This window comes from Vulpes vulpes, chromosome 14 (assembly GCF_048418805.1).
Source record: "Vulpes vulpes isolate BD-2025 chromosome 14, VulVul3, whole genome shotgun sequence".
Lineage (NCBI taxonomy): Eukaryota > Metazoa > Chordata > Mammalia > Carnivora > Canidae > Vulpes > Vulpes vulpes.
The window spans coordinates 15,469,262-15,482,394 of NC_132793.1; the positions used below are offsets into that span (position 1 = coordinate 15,469,262).

Genomic DNA, 13,133 nt, shown 5'->3' on the forward strand with positions numbered 1-13,133 from the left:
GGCAGATTCAAGACCCAGAGAGGACAAATGGTAGGAGGAGTTCCTGGTGAGGGTGGGAGGAGATGGGATGAGGAGAACAAGTGGCGGATCAGCCTTGGCCAGGAGAAGGGTTACCCCTTCCTTCCAGAGAGGAGGGGAGGGTTGAGGGGCATGTTGAAAGATCTGAGGAAGGTGTAATTTGGAAGAAAGAGCAAGTCAAAGAAACACATCTTTCAGCCAAGTGGGAGAAAGGTCATTGGTTGGGGTGATGGAGTGAGGAGTGTGAAAGCATTGGCACAGTCACTTTGGGGACCTTGACTGAGTCGGTAAGAGATGGCCAATGGGGGATCAGTTGGCTGAGTTTAGGTTGTGGACCTTGTTGATGTGGTTGGGTACCAGATTGGGGACTCCCATGGTGGGGAAGGTGGCATGCTGGGGAAATGCAAGATAGTTGGTGTGAGCAAATTTGGGAAGGGTTGGGAGGTCTTACTCTGCAGTCATTGTGGCTACTTCTGTTTGGCACCTGCTATGTGCCAGGCTCTGTGGCTAATGTCCAGCAACTCCATGGGGTAGGTGCTACCTGCCTTGCCCAAGGTCTGGCAGCTAGTTGTGCAGAGCTTAAGCTCTGTGCCTGTCCCAGCTGATTGCAGAACCAGCCTGATCTGAAGCCCATATAGGGCACTTGGATGTGAACTGCTTTGGTGCTGCAGAATGCCAGACAGATGTGAAGTATACTTTTCCAAACCTCTTCCTTAGCCCCTCTGGGGACTGAGTTGTGTCATACTTTGATTCTCTCTCTTCCAGGAGAAATGTGTCAGACCTTGGTGGGTGGGGACAAACAAGTGTGAGTCTCTAGAACAGGGCTCGGTGGGGAGGTAGAAACCCCAGGCAGGTGTCTGCAGCCTGCCTGAAGGGTGCCAGGCTGTGGGTTTATATCTTGGGCATATATGTGCACAGTGTGTGTGTGTATGTGTGAGTTGGGGGATATCTCATTGTGCTTGTGAGTCTGTGCTTCTGAGTGAGCATGTGTATATTTCTGAATCTTACTCTGTCTGAGTACCTGCCATACACAGAAAAACATAGAAATGGTTGGGTGTGTTGCACATACAGCCTAGGGGAAGAACAAATTGTGGAAAGAAAGGAAGCACAGACAGGGACACATGTGTTCCCCTGTGTGTTCAGAAATACCCAGGTGACACACACACACGGAGAAATGCACAGTGTCAGTTTCTCTGTGTGATTTCTTGAGTGGGTTGGCGTATACTTCTTATGAATATGCGTCTGTGTGTATGACTGGCACGTACCCATTTAGCCTCAGAAAGACAGAATGATAGGTATCTGGAGACTCATAGAAATGCATAAATATAAACACTCAGACATGCATTAAGGCATTCTGTGTCGTTGCATGTATAATCCTGTGTGTTTATATGTTACTGTGTGTTTTTCTGTGGTGGACATCCGTGTGCCTGAATAATGCAGATACATGTGGGAGACAAACGTAGGCATACTGAGAAACACAGTGTCTCTTTGTGTGTGTGTGCGTGTGTGTGTGTGTGTGTGCGTGCCTTTTAAAGTCAGAGAGGGAAGGAGGAGGCAGGCCAGGAGGAGGCCAGTGGGAGGCATCCTGGTCTTACTCTGTCTGCTGGCACACAGACCCAGGTTCCCCTACCTTTTGCCAAAGAAGGATGGTAGGATTTGGGTGGCACTGCTTTGCTCCAGGGAGTTGGTCAGCAAGCACTGAGGAAGCCCCTGAGGTATATGAGCTCGTCTCAGTCTGTCTAGAGACATGGAGAAGATTTCCCTGAAGATTTACCCCCACCTCTAGCAAACCCACAGTCCCTACAGGGTGACAGGCAATGAAAAGCTTACCCTGATCACCGAGCTGTGATCAATTCCTGGTGCCGTCATTCCCCCTTGCTTTTTGGCTCTAGTGGTGTGGACAACTGACTTAATCTCTGTGTCTCTATGTCCTTGATGCTAAAGTGGAAGAGCAGACCCATCTACCATGGGTGGTTGAGGGTTAAGATGACTCTCAAGGCAGACATCCCTTCATCCATCAGTTATTAATTGAGCAACTACTGTGGCTGGACCCTCCTCTCAGCCCTGGGGATTCAGCTGGCAGCAAAGCAAAGTACCATGCACTGATAGAGTTCGTCTTCCATGGGGAGGAAGCTGGCCAAGAAACCAACAATGAACAACATGTCTGGGATGGTGCTGGGAAGAAAGCCAAAGCAGGGTGATGGGACAGAGAGGGGTGGGGTGTGGTAGGGGCAGGGAGTGGTCAAGGAAGGTCTTGAATAAGATGATGTTTGGTCATGGAGTGAAAGCAAAGGAGTGAGCTACTGGTGGAGGAGAGGGTGTTTCAGAGTGCCCTAGCAAGGGCAGAGGACCATACATTACAAGCCTGTTGTTCTCCCATTTTACCATTGAGGAAATGGAGGCACAAAGAGGCTGAGCAATTTGCCCAAAGTCTCATAGCCACGGAAAAAGAAATCCAGATTTGAACCTGGTTCAAACCAAACAGTCTGGTTTCAGAGCCAGTGGTCTAAATCGGCAGTCCCCAATTAGGGGTGACTTTTGTTCCCCACTAGGGGATATTTGGCAATGTCTGGAGACGTTTTTGGTTGCCACACTGGACTGGAAGGTGCTACCAGCATCTAGTAGGTAGAGACCAGGGATACTGATACACCTCCTGCAATGCACAGGACACCCCTGACAACTCAGCAAGGTCCCATCTAAATTGCCAGTGCTGCTGAGAAAACCTGGTCCAAATTCATGCAGAGCACACAACAGAGAATGACACATAGTAAGTGCTCAATGAATAGTAGCTGGAGAGGAGGAGAAATGATCTGTAGAAAGTTTCAAGGGAAAGATGAGTTCAAGGGGGAGAGAAAGTACTTGGAAATGAATCCAACAGTTAGCAGGACTCATGGGGTACTGCCTATTGGGTGGGTATTAAAGGCAGGGCTGCCCCAGGGAGTGGGGTACTGGTGAGGCAGGTGGAAGGATGAGTTTGGTGGCCTGGAGTTGGGGGCCGACACTGGGCAATCACCAGCCACCATAACACTAACCAGATGACTTGTTCTTTGTCCCTTCCCACCCTGTATCTCTTTCTCCCCATCTCTCTTGGCCTCTCTGCCCAGAAGGGGACAGCCGGAGGCTGAAGGGGGCCATCCAGAGGAGCACGGAGACCGGCCTGGCGGTGGAGATGCCCAGCCGGACGCTGCGCCAGGCCAGCCACGAGTCCATTGAGGACAGCATGAATAGCTACGGCTCCGAGGGCAAGTGAGTGTGGGGCCCCGCCCACTGCCAGCCCTCCTGGCTTTGCAGGCCCTGTGGTGTAGGGCGGGAGAGGCAGGGCAACACCCTCCAGGAGCCCTGGCTCAGCCTCGGGTTGGTGGGGCATTGGCTCTGCGCTCCTGGTAGTTCAGAAGGGAGGTGATAAAGCAAGGAAGCTCCAAAGGTGTGGTGGAGAGGGTGGCTGAGTGATCCCGGGCACGTGCCTTCTGTAAAACTGAGTGATAATAGCAACCTCAGAGGAGTTGGATGGGTTAATATTTAGAGCATAGGACAGTGTTGGCACATGAGTGTCGCATGTCAGTGCTGCAAAATAAAGAAGGGGGTTGAAAGGGGCTTTATCACGGTGTTACTGTTTACTTTCTTAATTTCTTAAATCATGATTGGTTTTTAAAAATATATATTACTGCTTGATAAAGAGTCTTATGTATGTCAAGCCATGAACTATTAGGTATGATGGCCTCCTCACCAGTGTCCTCTCTCCCCTGACAGTACATCAGAATCACCAGGCACTAGATCCCAATACAGATTGCAGGGCTCTGTGCCCTGAATCAGAGTCTCGGGGAGTGGAGCTCAGGAACTCCATTTTCTAAAGGCTCCCTGAGGATAGACTACTCTAGGCTGGGGGTTCTCGTCTTTGCTGAATTATGGACCTCTTTGAGAACTTTGGGCAAGTTTTGGGCCTGCCTTCCACTAAAAAATACATGTGCATACATCCCTAACACACACACACACACACACACACACACACACACACACACAGTCACTCATTCTCACACGCACACACAGTTGTACATACTCTTTTCATAATTGTAGAGGGTTCCTAGATTCCCCTAGAGCCCATCCATGGATCCCTAGCAAAGAAACTTTGCTCCCAAGTGATTTTCTTATTGTACAGATGACCCAGGGAGCTCAGAGAGGTTGAGGAGCTGGTCCTGGATCACACAGCACATTAACAGGTCTGGAACTCAGGAATCCTGACTCTCGGTGGGGGCTCATTCCATGGCAACATTTTGTTCCCTTGTCTTAGCCATCTTCAGCCAGGGGATTCTCATCACCCTCATGAGGACACTGGAGCTTGGGGAGGTTAAAGCTGTGCTATCCAGTACAGTGGACACTAGGCATGTGGCTATTTAAATGTAGGTTAATTTAAATGGAATAAAATGAAATACTCTGTTTTTCTATCATGCTGGCCATATTTCAAGTGCTCAGCAACATGTGTCCAGTGGCAACTGTTTGGGAGAGTGCAGAGACAGACCATCTCTGCCCTCGCAGACAGTTCCATTGGACAGTGCTGGCTCAGTGGCTTGTCCGAGGGCAGACACCAGCCAGGCCACTGTGGGGCCAGGGCTGGGGCTCGGCTACCACCTTCTCTTTGCCCGTTTCTGGCGCTACCTCCTGGCTGGGGGTTCCTGCTGGCTGGAAGCCTTCCCACCCCCAGCCCCTCCTAAACTGGGCATCTCCGGCCTCTGTGAATGGCCTTGCCTTGGCAGAGGCTGCCGTTCCACCCACCTCCTAGGGAGGCTTTCCGGAGGGCGAGAAGAGGAGGAGGATAGGCAGAAGGGAGAGGAAGAGGAGGAGGAGGAAGGGAACAAGTGTTTTCTTTAACCTGAGAAACTTGGCAAGGCAGCAACACTTGGAGGAAGATATTCTAGGCATCAGGGTAGCAGTGGGTCTCTGCCGAGTTCCAGAGGGCCTGGAGGCTTGGGCACTGACCCCCAGGTGGCCTTGGGTACATCTCTTGGCCTCTCAAGCTTTGGGAGGCTGGTAAACATCTTGTCTCTTGGTCTCGCAGGCAGCTCAGGGGGAGGGCAGTGTGGTGCAGTGAGCAAGAGTAGGGCGTCAAACCCAGAGTCCCAGTTTACAGAAGGCTCAGAGAAGCCACGTGACTTGTACAAGGAGAGAGAGCAGCATAGGAGGGTGTGATGAAGGAGAAATGAGCTGATGCCTGCACATGACAGGTGCTTGGGAGGTGGCTCTTGTCGTTTGCTGCGATGTGCTTTGAGGGACCAGAGAATCTGATTATGTTAGAGAGATTCCAAACAAGGACTCTGGAGTCAGACAAGCCTGGTTTGTGGCTCATTTCTGCTTCTTAGTAGCTGTGTGACTTTGGGGAAGTTACTTTACCTCTGTGAGCCCAGTTTCTTCATCTCTGGAAAGGGGACAAGAATAGTACCTACAGACTACTCTTAAAGTTACATGAATTAAAATATGTACAAGCGCTTAGAATAGTGACTGGCACATAGCATGCACTATTATTCTATTATTATTGGCCGTGATTATTGTTATTTGTTGTTGATTCAGCCCCTGTTTGTTGGGTATTTTGCTTCTCGTAGCCACTTGCATCTTAATGGATACAAGGAGCCACCCCAGCTGCAGTCGTGTCTGTAGAGTACTTAGCACAGAGCAAGCATGGGATTGATGTTGGCTGTGACATTTATGATTATCAAAAGGTTTGGTATGGAGATCTCTTGAGCCCAATCGAGGAAGGATCAGGTGGGTTGGAGGGTGCTGGTTCCAGCAGAGGGGAGAGTCTTGCCCTCTGGAGAGGTTCTGAGTCTTGGTGAAGCCCAGCCAGGTTCTATCACCCCACCTAACACCTGGGCAAGGAAGGGGCATAGAAAGGACAGAGGGGACATGGAGTTGTGGTTGTTCTGGAGGTATTTTGGGTACTGGTGGGACCCAGATGCCAGGCTCTGAAATAGGAGGGGGTGTGACTGTCCTCCCCTTGGGATCCTGCCAGCCCAGCTGAGGCTTACGAGGAGCCAGTGTGCTTGAGCAGCCCCCGCGAGCCTGCAGCCCCTGGCACTGCTGGATCTGCCTGTCCGTGCCCTGGATCATTAAGCATGTGTCTTCCTGCGAGTGGGCACAGGGCTTTTTTATTTCAGCAGACATGATCGAGTACCCACAGTGTGCTAGACAATTGGGCTGGGCACCTGGGAGACCCTGCCTTGCACTGACCAAGCAACTAGCAATGAGGTGAGAGCTGCACAGGACAGGCATAGAGGACTTTGAAAACGCTGCATCCTAACCAGGTCTCTGGGCTGGGGAAGGGGTACGTAGGGGTGGGGCCATTCTGTCACTGAAGATCCTTGGGTTCTAGGGTTCGTGATATCAGCCAACAGTGATGTCAGCCCTCGCTGTTTAGAGTGTGGCCCACGGTGCAGCAGCAGCAGCATCCCCTGGGAGCCTGTTAGAAATGCATCATCTCAGGCTCTACCTCAGACCCACTGAATCCGAAGCTGAAGATTTACAAGATCGCCAGGTGGTTCATGTGCACGTTAAGGTTGAGAAGCTCTGGCTTAGTGGTAATAACATTCTAGACCTAATCCTTACAGAGCACGTGTGGGCACTCTGTGAAGTACTTTTACATATATTAGCCTATTTAATCCTCACAACAACCTGATGACACTGAGGCTGTTCATGTCCCCATTTTACGGACCAGGAAACAGAAGCTAAAAGAGGTTAATTAAAAAAAAAAAAGTTAATTAACTTGCCCAAGGTCATTCAGCCAGTTAGTGGCTTCAAATGCCAGGCTTCAGATCTGGGCCTTGGAGTCCACCCTTAACCTTTTTACACTTGACTCTTTCCCTCATTTAATGGTTGGATCCATCAAGAGATCTGGAGGTGGATGCTTCCAGGGTGGTTTGGTGGCTCAGTGAGCCCCTTCCTTTTCCTTCCCTAGATCTCAGCACCTCAGACTGATCCTGGTATATCTCCTGTGGCCAGGAAAGGGCTCTCCTCTCCTGAGCCCCTTTCTGCCTGGTTGAAAATTGGAGTTCTCTGTGTTAAGGATGGAAGGGAACAGCTGTGGGTTTGGCAGAGCCAAGCTCCCCACCTACCCTCCAGCAGGCCCATCTCTCCTATGGAAAGGGGCAGGGGGTCAAGCTCCCTGAGAAAGACCATGAGAATAGTGCCTCCCCAGACACCCCTTGGATCCTGAGATACTCGCTGGTGACTGCTTTAGTCTGGGTTCCTCAGAACCAGACCTGAGAAGTGGATTTGAGTGCAAGCCATTCACTTGGGAGATGATTCCAGAAAACCGTGGTGAAGGAGCATGGGAGAGAAGCAGAACAGAGCAGGCATCCAGGAACATGTGCTTTAAGAAGCTAGCTGCCACTGTAGGCAGGAGCTTGACTGATCCTGATGAGGACTCTGGGAGCCATCCCCCCTGCAGTAGGGGGAGCTGGAATATTCATACTTGACTCTCTGTCTCTTACTGGTTGGTGGCTGCTTTGCATTAACTTTCCTGCCCTCCCTGCAGCAAGCACAGTGAGTGTGAGTGAGGCCAGAGGAACACAGGAACTGGCAGTGAGAGGTCCAGGAGCGCTGCTGTGAGGGTTGGGGGGTAGAGGGGCGTGGGGACAAGCAAAGCCTGCTGAGCACACAGCTTACTGTCTCCTGGCTGCCCAAACCAGAACCTGGGGTTCTCCCAGGCGGCTTCCCCTCTCCATTTCCATATCCAGCCCCTCATTGGGCTCTTCCATTTTATTCCTATCTTTGACTCATCCATTTCTTTCCCTCCCACCCCCCTGGTGAGGCCACTCATCACTCTTGCTGGGATGCATGCAAGTCTTCCTTTTGGTCTAAACTCCATAGTCCGTCACTTGGCATTTACTTCCGCTGATCCCTGCCATCCTCTCCCAGGCCCCAGCCATGTGTCCCCTGCTCCAGCGTCCCGAACCTCTTATGCTTCCCTCTGTCTCCCGGTCTTCGCTTCCTCTACCTGGCACTGCCTTTCCCACCTCTACTCCCTCTCCAGCCTCTGACTCATTCCTCCTCCAGATCTCAGCTCAGAACTGGCACATACGCTTCATCTCCTGTGCCAACTCCAGTTAATTGATAGTGGCTCCCTGGAATGCCATGTTGAGAAGGATTCTGGAGATTAGTCCAGCCTTGGCAGGAGTGTCGAGGTTGATTAGCAATGTCTGCCCTGGGTGTGGGCATAGGAGATAGAATGGCAAGGTCTGCCCTTCCTCTGGCGGTATTGGAGGCTTCCACAGCTGCTTCCCACTGCAGCGCCCTCTGCTGTCTTGTAATTGTCATGTGTATGTCCGTCTGTCCCCCTAGACACTGAGTTCAGTGCCTGTCCAGCATAAGACCTGGCCTACAGGTGATGTTTTGTGAATTTTGATGGATAGTGGGTTGGTGCAATGAGCAGAAGCACACCCACATTCCATTCCTTCTCGAACTTCCTCAACCTCCATCACATAGAATCGGGTCCCCAGCACCCTCTCAAAGTCCCAGGAGCTCTTGAAGCTGGCTCTCAGAGCCCCTCCTGCTCCTTCCCTCATTGTCCCTGATGTGTCTGGATCACCAACATAAGCTCCCTGGGCTCTCATTGTCCTGATGTGTCTGGATCACCCTCGTTGTCCCTCATTGTCCTGATGTGTCTGAATCACCAACATCAGCTCCCTGGGCATCTAGGTCACTGTGCCCACAAGCCCTGGAAAGCTGGTGTGTGGCCATGGCACCTGGGCTCACATCTTTGCCAAGGCTGTTTCCCTAGTCACCAAAGGCCCCGGACGCCTGGTGGGTGGTTGGAAGCCCTTTTCTCTTGCCCACCCCTGCTATATTATGGTCCTTGCCTGAAGGACAAACCAGGACTGGATGTGGCTGTGGGCTAGGAGACAGGGGGATTTGTTTTGTTCCGTTTTATAAGCACTAGTATTTATGGAACATTTGACTGTGCCAGATTCAGTTCTAAGAAGTTCATCTCATTTAGTACTTACAACAGCACTGAGGGGTATACTGTCGTTTATTCCTGCCTCACCAAAACGGAAACCCAGACTCTGAGAGGTGAGGCATGTGTCTCTGCAGCTAGCAAGTTGGGGGTGTTGGGGGGTTGGTCAGGATTCAAATCCACAATTCAAATTCAAATTCAAGTCCACCCAGAGCACTGATTGCAAACCCCAGTGCTCTGCTGTGGATGAGGGGAAGGTTTCCCCAGGGCATGGAGACTCAGCAGAGCAGGGTGGTTAAGCAGATACACCCTGGAGCCAGACTGCCACATTCTAGCAGAGGGATCCTGCTTGGGTTATGTACCATTTCTATGCCTTGGTTTCCCCTTCTGTTATTTATTTAATAAATGAAAAAGTAAATCAACTCTCTGGCTTCATGCCTGTGAGCCACACTCTGTGTGCTTGGGGGCAGGTTTGGAAATGTCTTGGTGCTTGAGAAGCCCGAGTTGGGATGGTGGATTCTGCATCTCCTGGCGTATAGTCAATTCTGTAACACCACTTGTTTTGAAAACGTGAATTTATCCTAACACAGTTAAAGTATTAGGGAAGAATTTGAGCACAATACAGATTTTGCCTTTGCTTGGGTTTGTTTCATCCATGAGAAACACTAGGGGAATGCAGAAAACTGCACCCACATGGAAATATGCCAAACACAACTCACCCCTCCAGCCGCTTCCTACTCCCGTGGTTCCTGTACCGTGTCCCTTCAGCACCATCAGCACTGGGTCTGGTCAGCTCTCTATCCCTTCTCAGACAGCCCTCCTCCACCACTCTGCAGCAGCTCATGAGCTGCAATCCTCCAGACACTTATTTCCACAAGCAAACTTTTAGTTGTCTCCTAGGTAAAGTACTGTATTTATTGTAGTATGTATGCATTTCTTAACCATTTAATGTGTATAAAGACTGTGCTACCATTTTTACTATATTCCTATCGTGTGTGTGTGTGTGTGTGTGTGTGAGAGAGAGAGAGAGAGAGAGAGAGAGAGAGAGATACTGACATAGTGTTTGAACGTCGTGCCCCTAACCCAGAAGCTCTGTGATTTATTATGGAAGGATTTTGCACTGCAGAGTGATTTTTAGGAATCTCTATTTTGCATCATAGCAGAAGTGACTGTAGTGGAGGCTCCGCAGGTCTGTGGGACGGCAGATGGATGGGTGGAAACATGGGGGCGACAGTGAATGGGAGAACAGAGAACCCATAAAATACCAAAACCTTTCAGAGCCACATAACCCATAATCACCATGAGGGCTGTGCAGCCTTTTAATTTCAGATTCGGTTGAGACAGGTGATCCATCTGAAAAAAGAGAAGAGGCCATCCCTAAGTAACCCAGTTACTTCTTTAATGGTCAAAAGCGCAGAAAAGCCACAGGCCAAACCAAGCTCAAAGGTTAATGATAAAAGACAAATGGGTTTCAGCTCCACAAACAAAACTAACAAGATTTGAAATGCAGGAAATCTTATTTCACCATTAACACAAAATAAAAGGCCAGCGGCACACAGGTTGTAATCCCATTTCAGCCTTGGCTCTACCTGCATGGCTGGCATGTGTCCCCGGGAGGAACCAGCTGCTGCAGCCCGCCCCCCATCTGCTCCCCAGCCTCCTCCCCAGCCCTCTCCCCCATGGCGTGGGCTTGGTTCAGGGATCCAGATGCTGTACTTCCAAATAGGTCTGGAGTCAGAAGTGCCATGAAGAGGGAGAAGAGGCTCTTCCAGGCCAGACAGCAGGGGCCAGCACTGATTCATCCAGCATATAATGTGTGCTGGGTGCAGTGCTGAGCACCCTGCCTGCATTATCTTACTACGCTTTATCCCCATTTCATACACGAGAAAACAGCAGCTCAGAAGTTACAAAACTTACCCCAGGTTGCACAGCACTGGAATCCAAGGTCTGTCTTAGGCCAAAGTCCAAACCCAGCCACTGTATTTCCCAGTTTGGGACCACCTGAAGGGTTTAGCAGTGAGTTTCTGCTGCATACAAGGCATGGTGTAAGTAGTAGCATGTGTATGGTATTTAATTCAGCAGGCTCTTTCCCACCCCTTTGTGAATGGACCCTATAAGCAGAGATTTTTGAAAATTTTAAAACTGGTACAGCACAGGCGCCTGCCAATGGCATGGCTGCACACTGTCCAAGAGGTAGGTAAGTGTGCTCTTGTGTGCAAATGAGAAAATTTTAGTGCAGAGACAGCAGTAGCATGTCAGAGATCATACAGCAAGCAGGTGACCAGTGACTAGAACCAGCTCGACTTTGTGTCCCCTGCCTTTTGTTCTACTCCAGGGAGGATCCCCAAGGTGGAGTGGGATCTCTGATACAGTCAGTCCTCAGGCCAGCAAGAACTACCACTTTCTTCTTCCTTCCTCCAGGCCCATGGAGGATGTGATAACCCCGTTCAGGGTTTCTGGGGCGTCTGTCTGGATCCTTGGCAGCCAGCAAGGCACCCTGGGATGGGAAATCAGGCAGCCGCCCAGATATTATAAACAATTACCGCTAATTACCAGGCCTGCCAGTTCCCCATTGTCTGCTCACAATCCCACCAGGAACTGAGGAGCAGAGAATGATGATGTTGGAGGGAACTTTCAATTTCAAGCTGCAGAAAGCCTCACTCTGCCTGGGAGGCCGAGCCCTTTGGTGACTTGGAACCCAAGAGGTACCACCAGTTTGGGGCTTTCAGAGCCCAGACTCTCCTTGCAAAATGGAGCCTGGACCCCACAGATGGCCTCAAATGTAGAATGTCAAAGAGACAGGGCCATGGAGGAAGGCCTGTGTTACCAGTCGTGGGAGAATCTAGGTCTTAGCTTTGGTGCTATTAACTAAGAGTCTTTGCAAGAAGAATTTCTGTCCCTAGATATTTAAGTTCTTTTCCCCATACTTTCTCTATGAGACTGTTGCATAATTGCTAAGATAATAGATTCAGAAGCCGGACTGCTGGGATTCAGTACTCCTCTGCCTCTGTCTTGGTTTGGCCCTCTCTCGGGTATGGCAGGAACATATGCTTCTCTTGGGCTTAGAAGGACACACAGAGCCTCAGAGACACAGGTTCACTTGACAAGACACCAGGCAGTCATTTCTGCAAAGCATCATGCTTTCTGAGCTCCACCCAGTAGGAAGGATGGGCACATGTCCCCTCTGCTTTCAGATTCTCCAGGCCTGCACGGGGATTCTTGTCAGCGCCACCAGCCCAGTGCAGGGACCTGGACCTTCCCTGAGGACTCTCCAGCATCCCCACCGTCCCCCCTTCCCCCCTTCCTGACTTCCACTGCTCTCTCAGGCTGAGGAGTCTTCATTTGGTTATCTGGGGACAGGGCAGCCTGGTTTTTGCACATATTCTTCTAAGTCTGTTTCTTCTTGGATTTGAAATTCAAAATCCAGGCATCTGACCGGCTTGCTCACTGCCTTCTACTGGGTTATCTCTTGTCGAGACTACTGCCTGAATGGAATAGGGTGGCAGGGATGGTAGGAAATCATGAAAAGGAAAAATATTCAGGCTACATACAATGTCAAATTATTATTCCACCATCAAGCCTGCTAATAACTTAAGTAGAAACAGGATCTACTGGCACACCGCACAGGTACCTCACAGGGTTGAAAGAGGAGCTTGCGCAGCCAAGACCAGGGAGCTAGTTTGGGGCTCTTGGTGAGGACCATACAAGGGTCTCAGTCCTCATGACTTTTGGTCTCTGGGATTCTCTTTTATTGTTTGCCAGAGAGATTTTTTGTTTGACCGAGCTTGAGTCAGTTCAGTTGTCTAATCTGTGGATCTGTGAGCTTGGGCCAGGGGTCAGGGGCACCGTATTTAAGTAAAGCCAGTTGCCATAACTAGCCTCTTTAATCAATGACTGAATGAAAACATTCATTTCTTGTTCATGCCAATTTCAATGCAGATGTTTCTGGTCTTTGGGGTCAGCTCCTTTTTTTTTTTTTTTCCTGTGGCTTTGCCATCATTAGAGTGTTGTATGGGGTGAAGAGAGAAGATTGTATGTGAGGGCTTTTTTTTTTCCTAATTGTGGCAAAATACTGAGGATATCAACTTACCATCATAACAATTCTTTTTTAATTGGAGTAGAGTTGACACAGGATATTAGTTTCGGGTGTACAACATAGTGATGGGACAGCTCT

The 13,133-nt window shown here is 50.1% G+C and overlaps 1 protein-coding gene across 2 annotated transcripts in view; it reads left to right on the forward strand.

The window, feature by feature from the left end:
• Window positions 1-13,133, forward strand: part of RIMS4 (regulating synaptic membrane exocytosis 4) — a 63,291-nt gene that overhangs the window by 37,077 nt on the left and 13,081 nt on the right. The window contains exon 2 of one of the 2 annotated variants that reach the window (XM_072735755.1): window positions 3,123-3,264. In XM_072735755.1, coding sequence (XP_072591856.1) covers window positions 3,123-3,264 — 142 coding nt within the window. The remainder of the gene's footprint in view (window positions 1-3,122; window positions 3,265-13,133) is intronic. The other variant, XM_072735754.1, reaches the window with a different exon arrangement.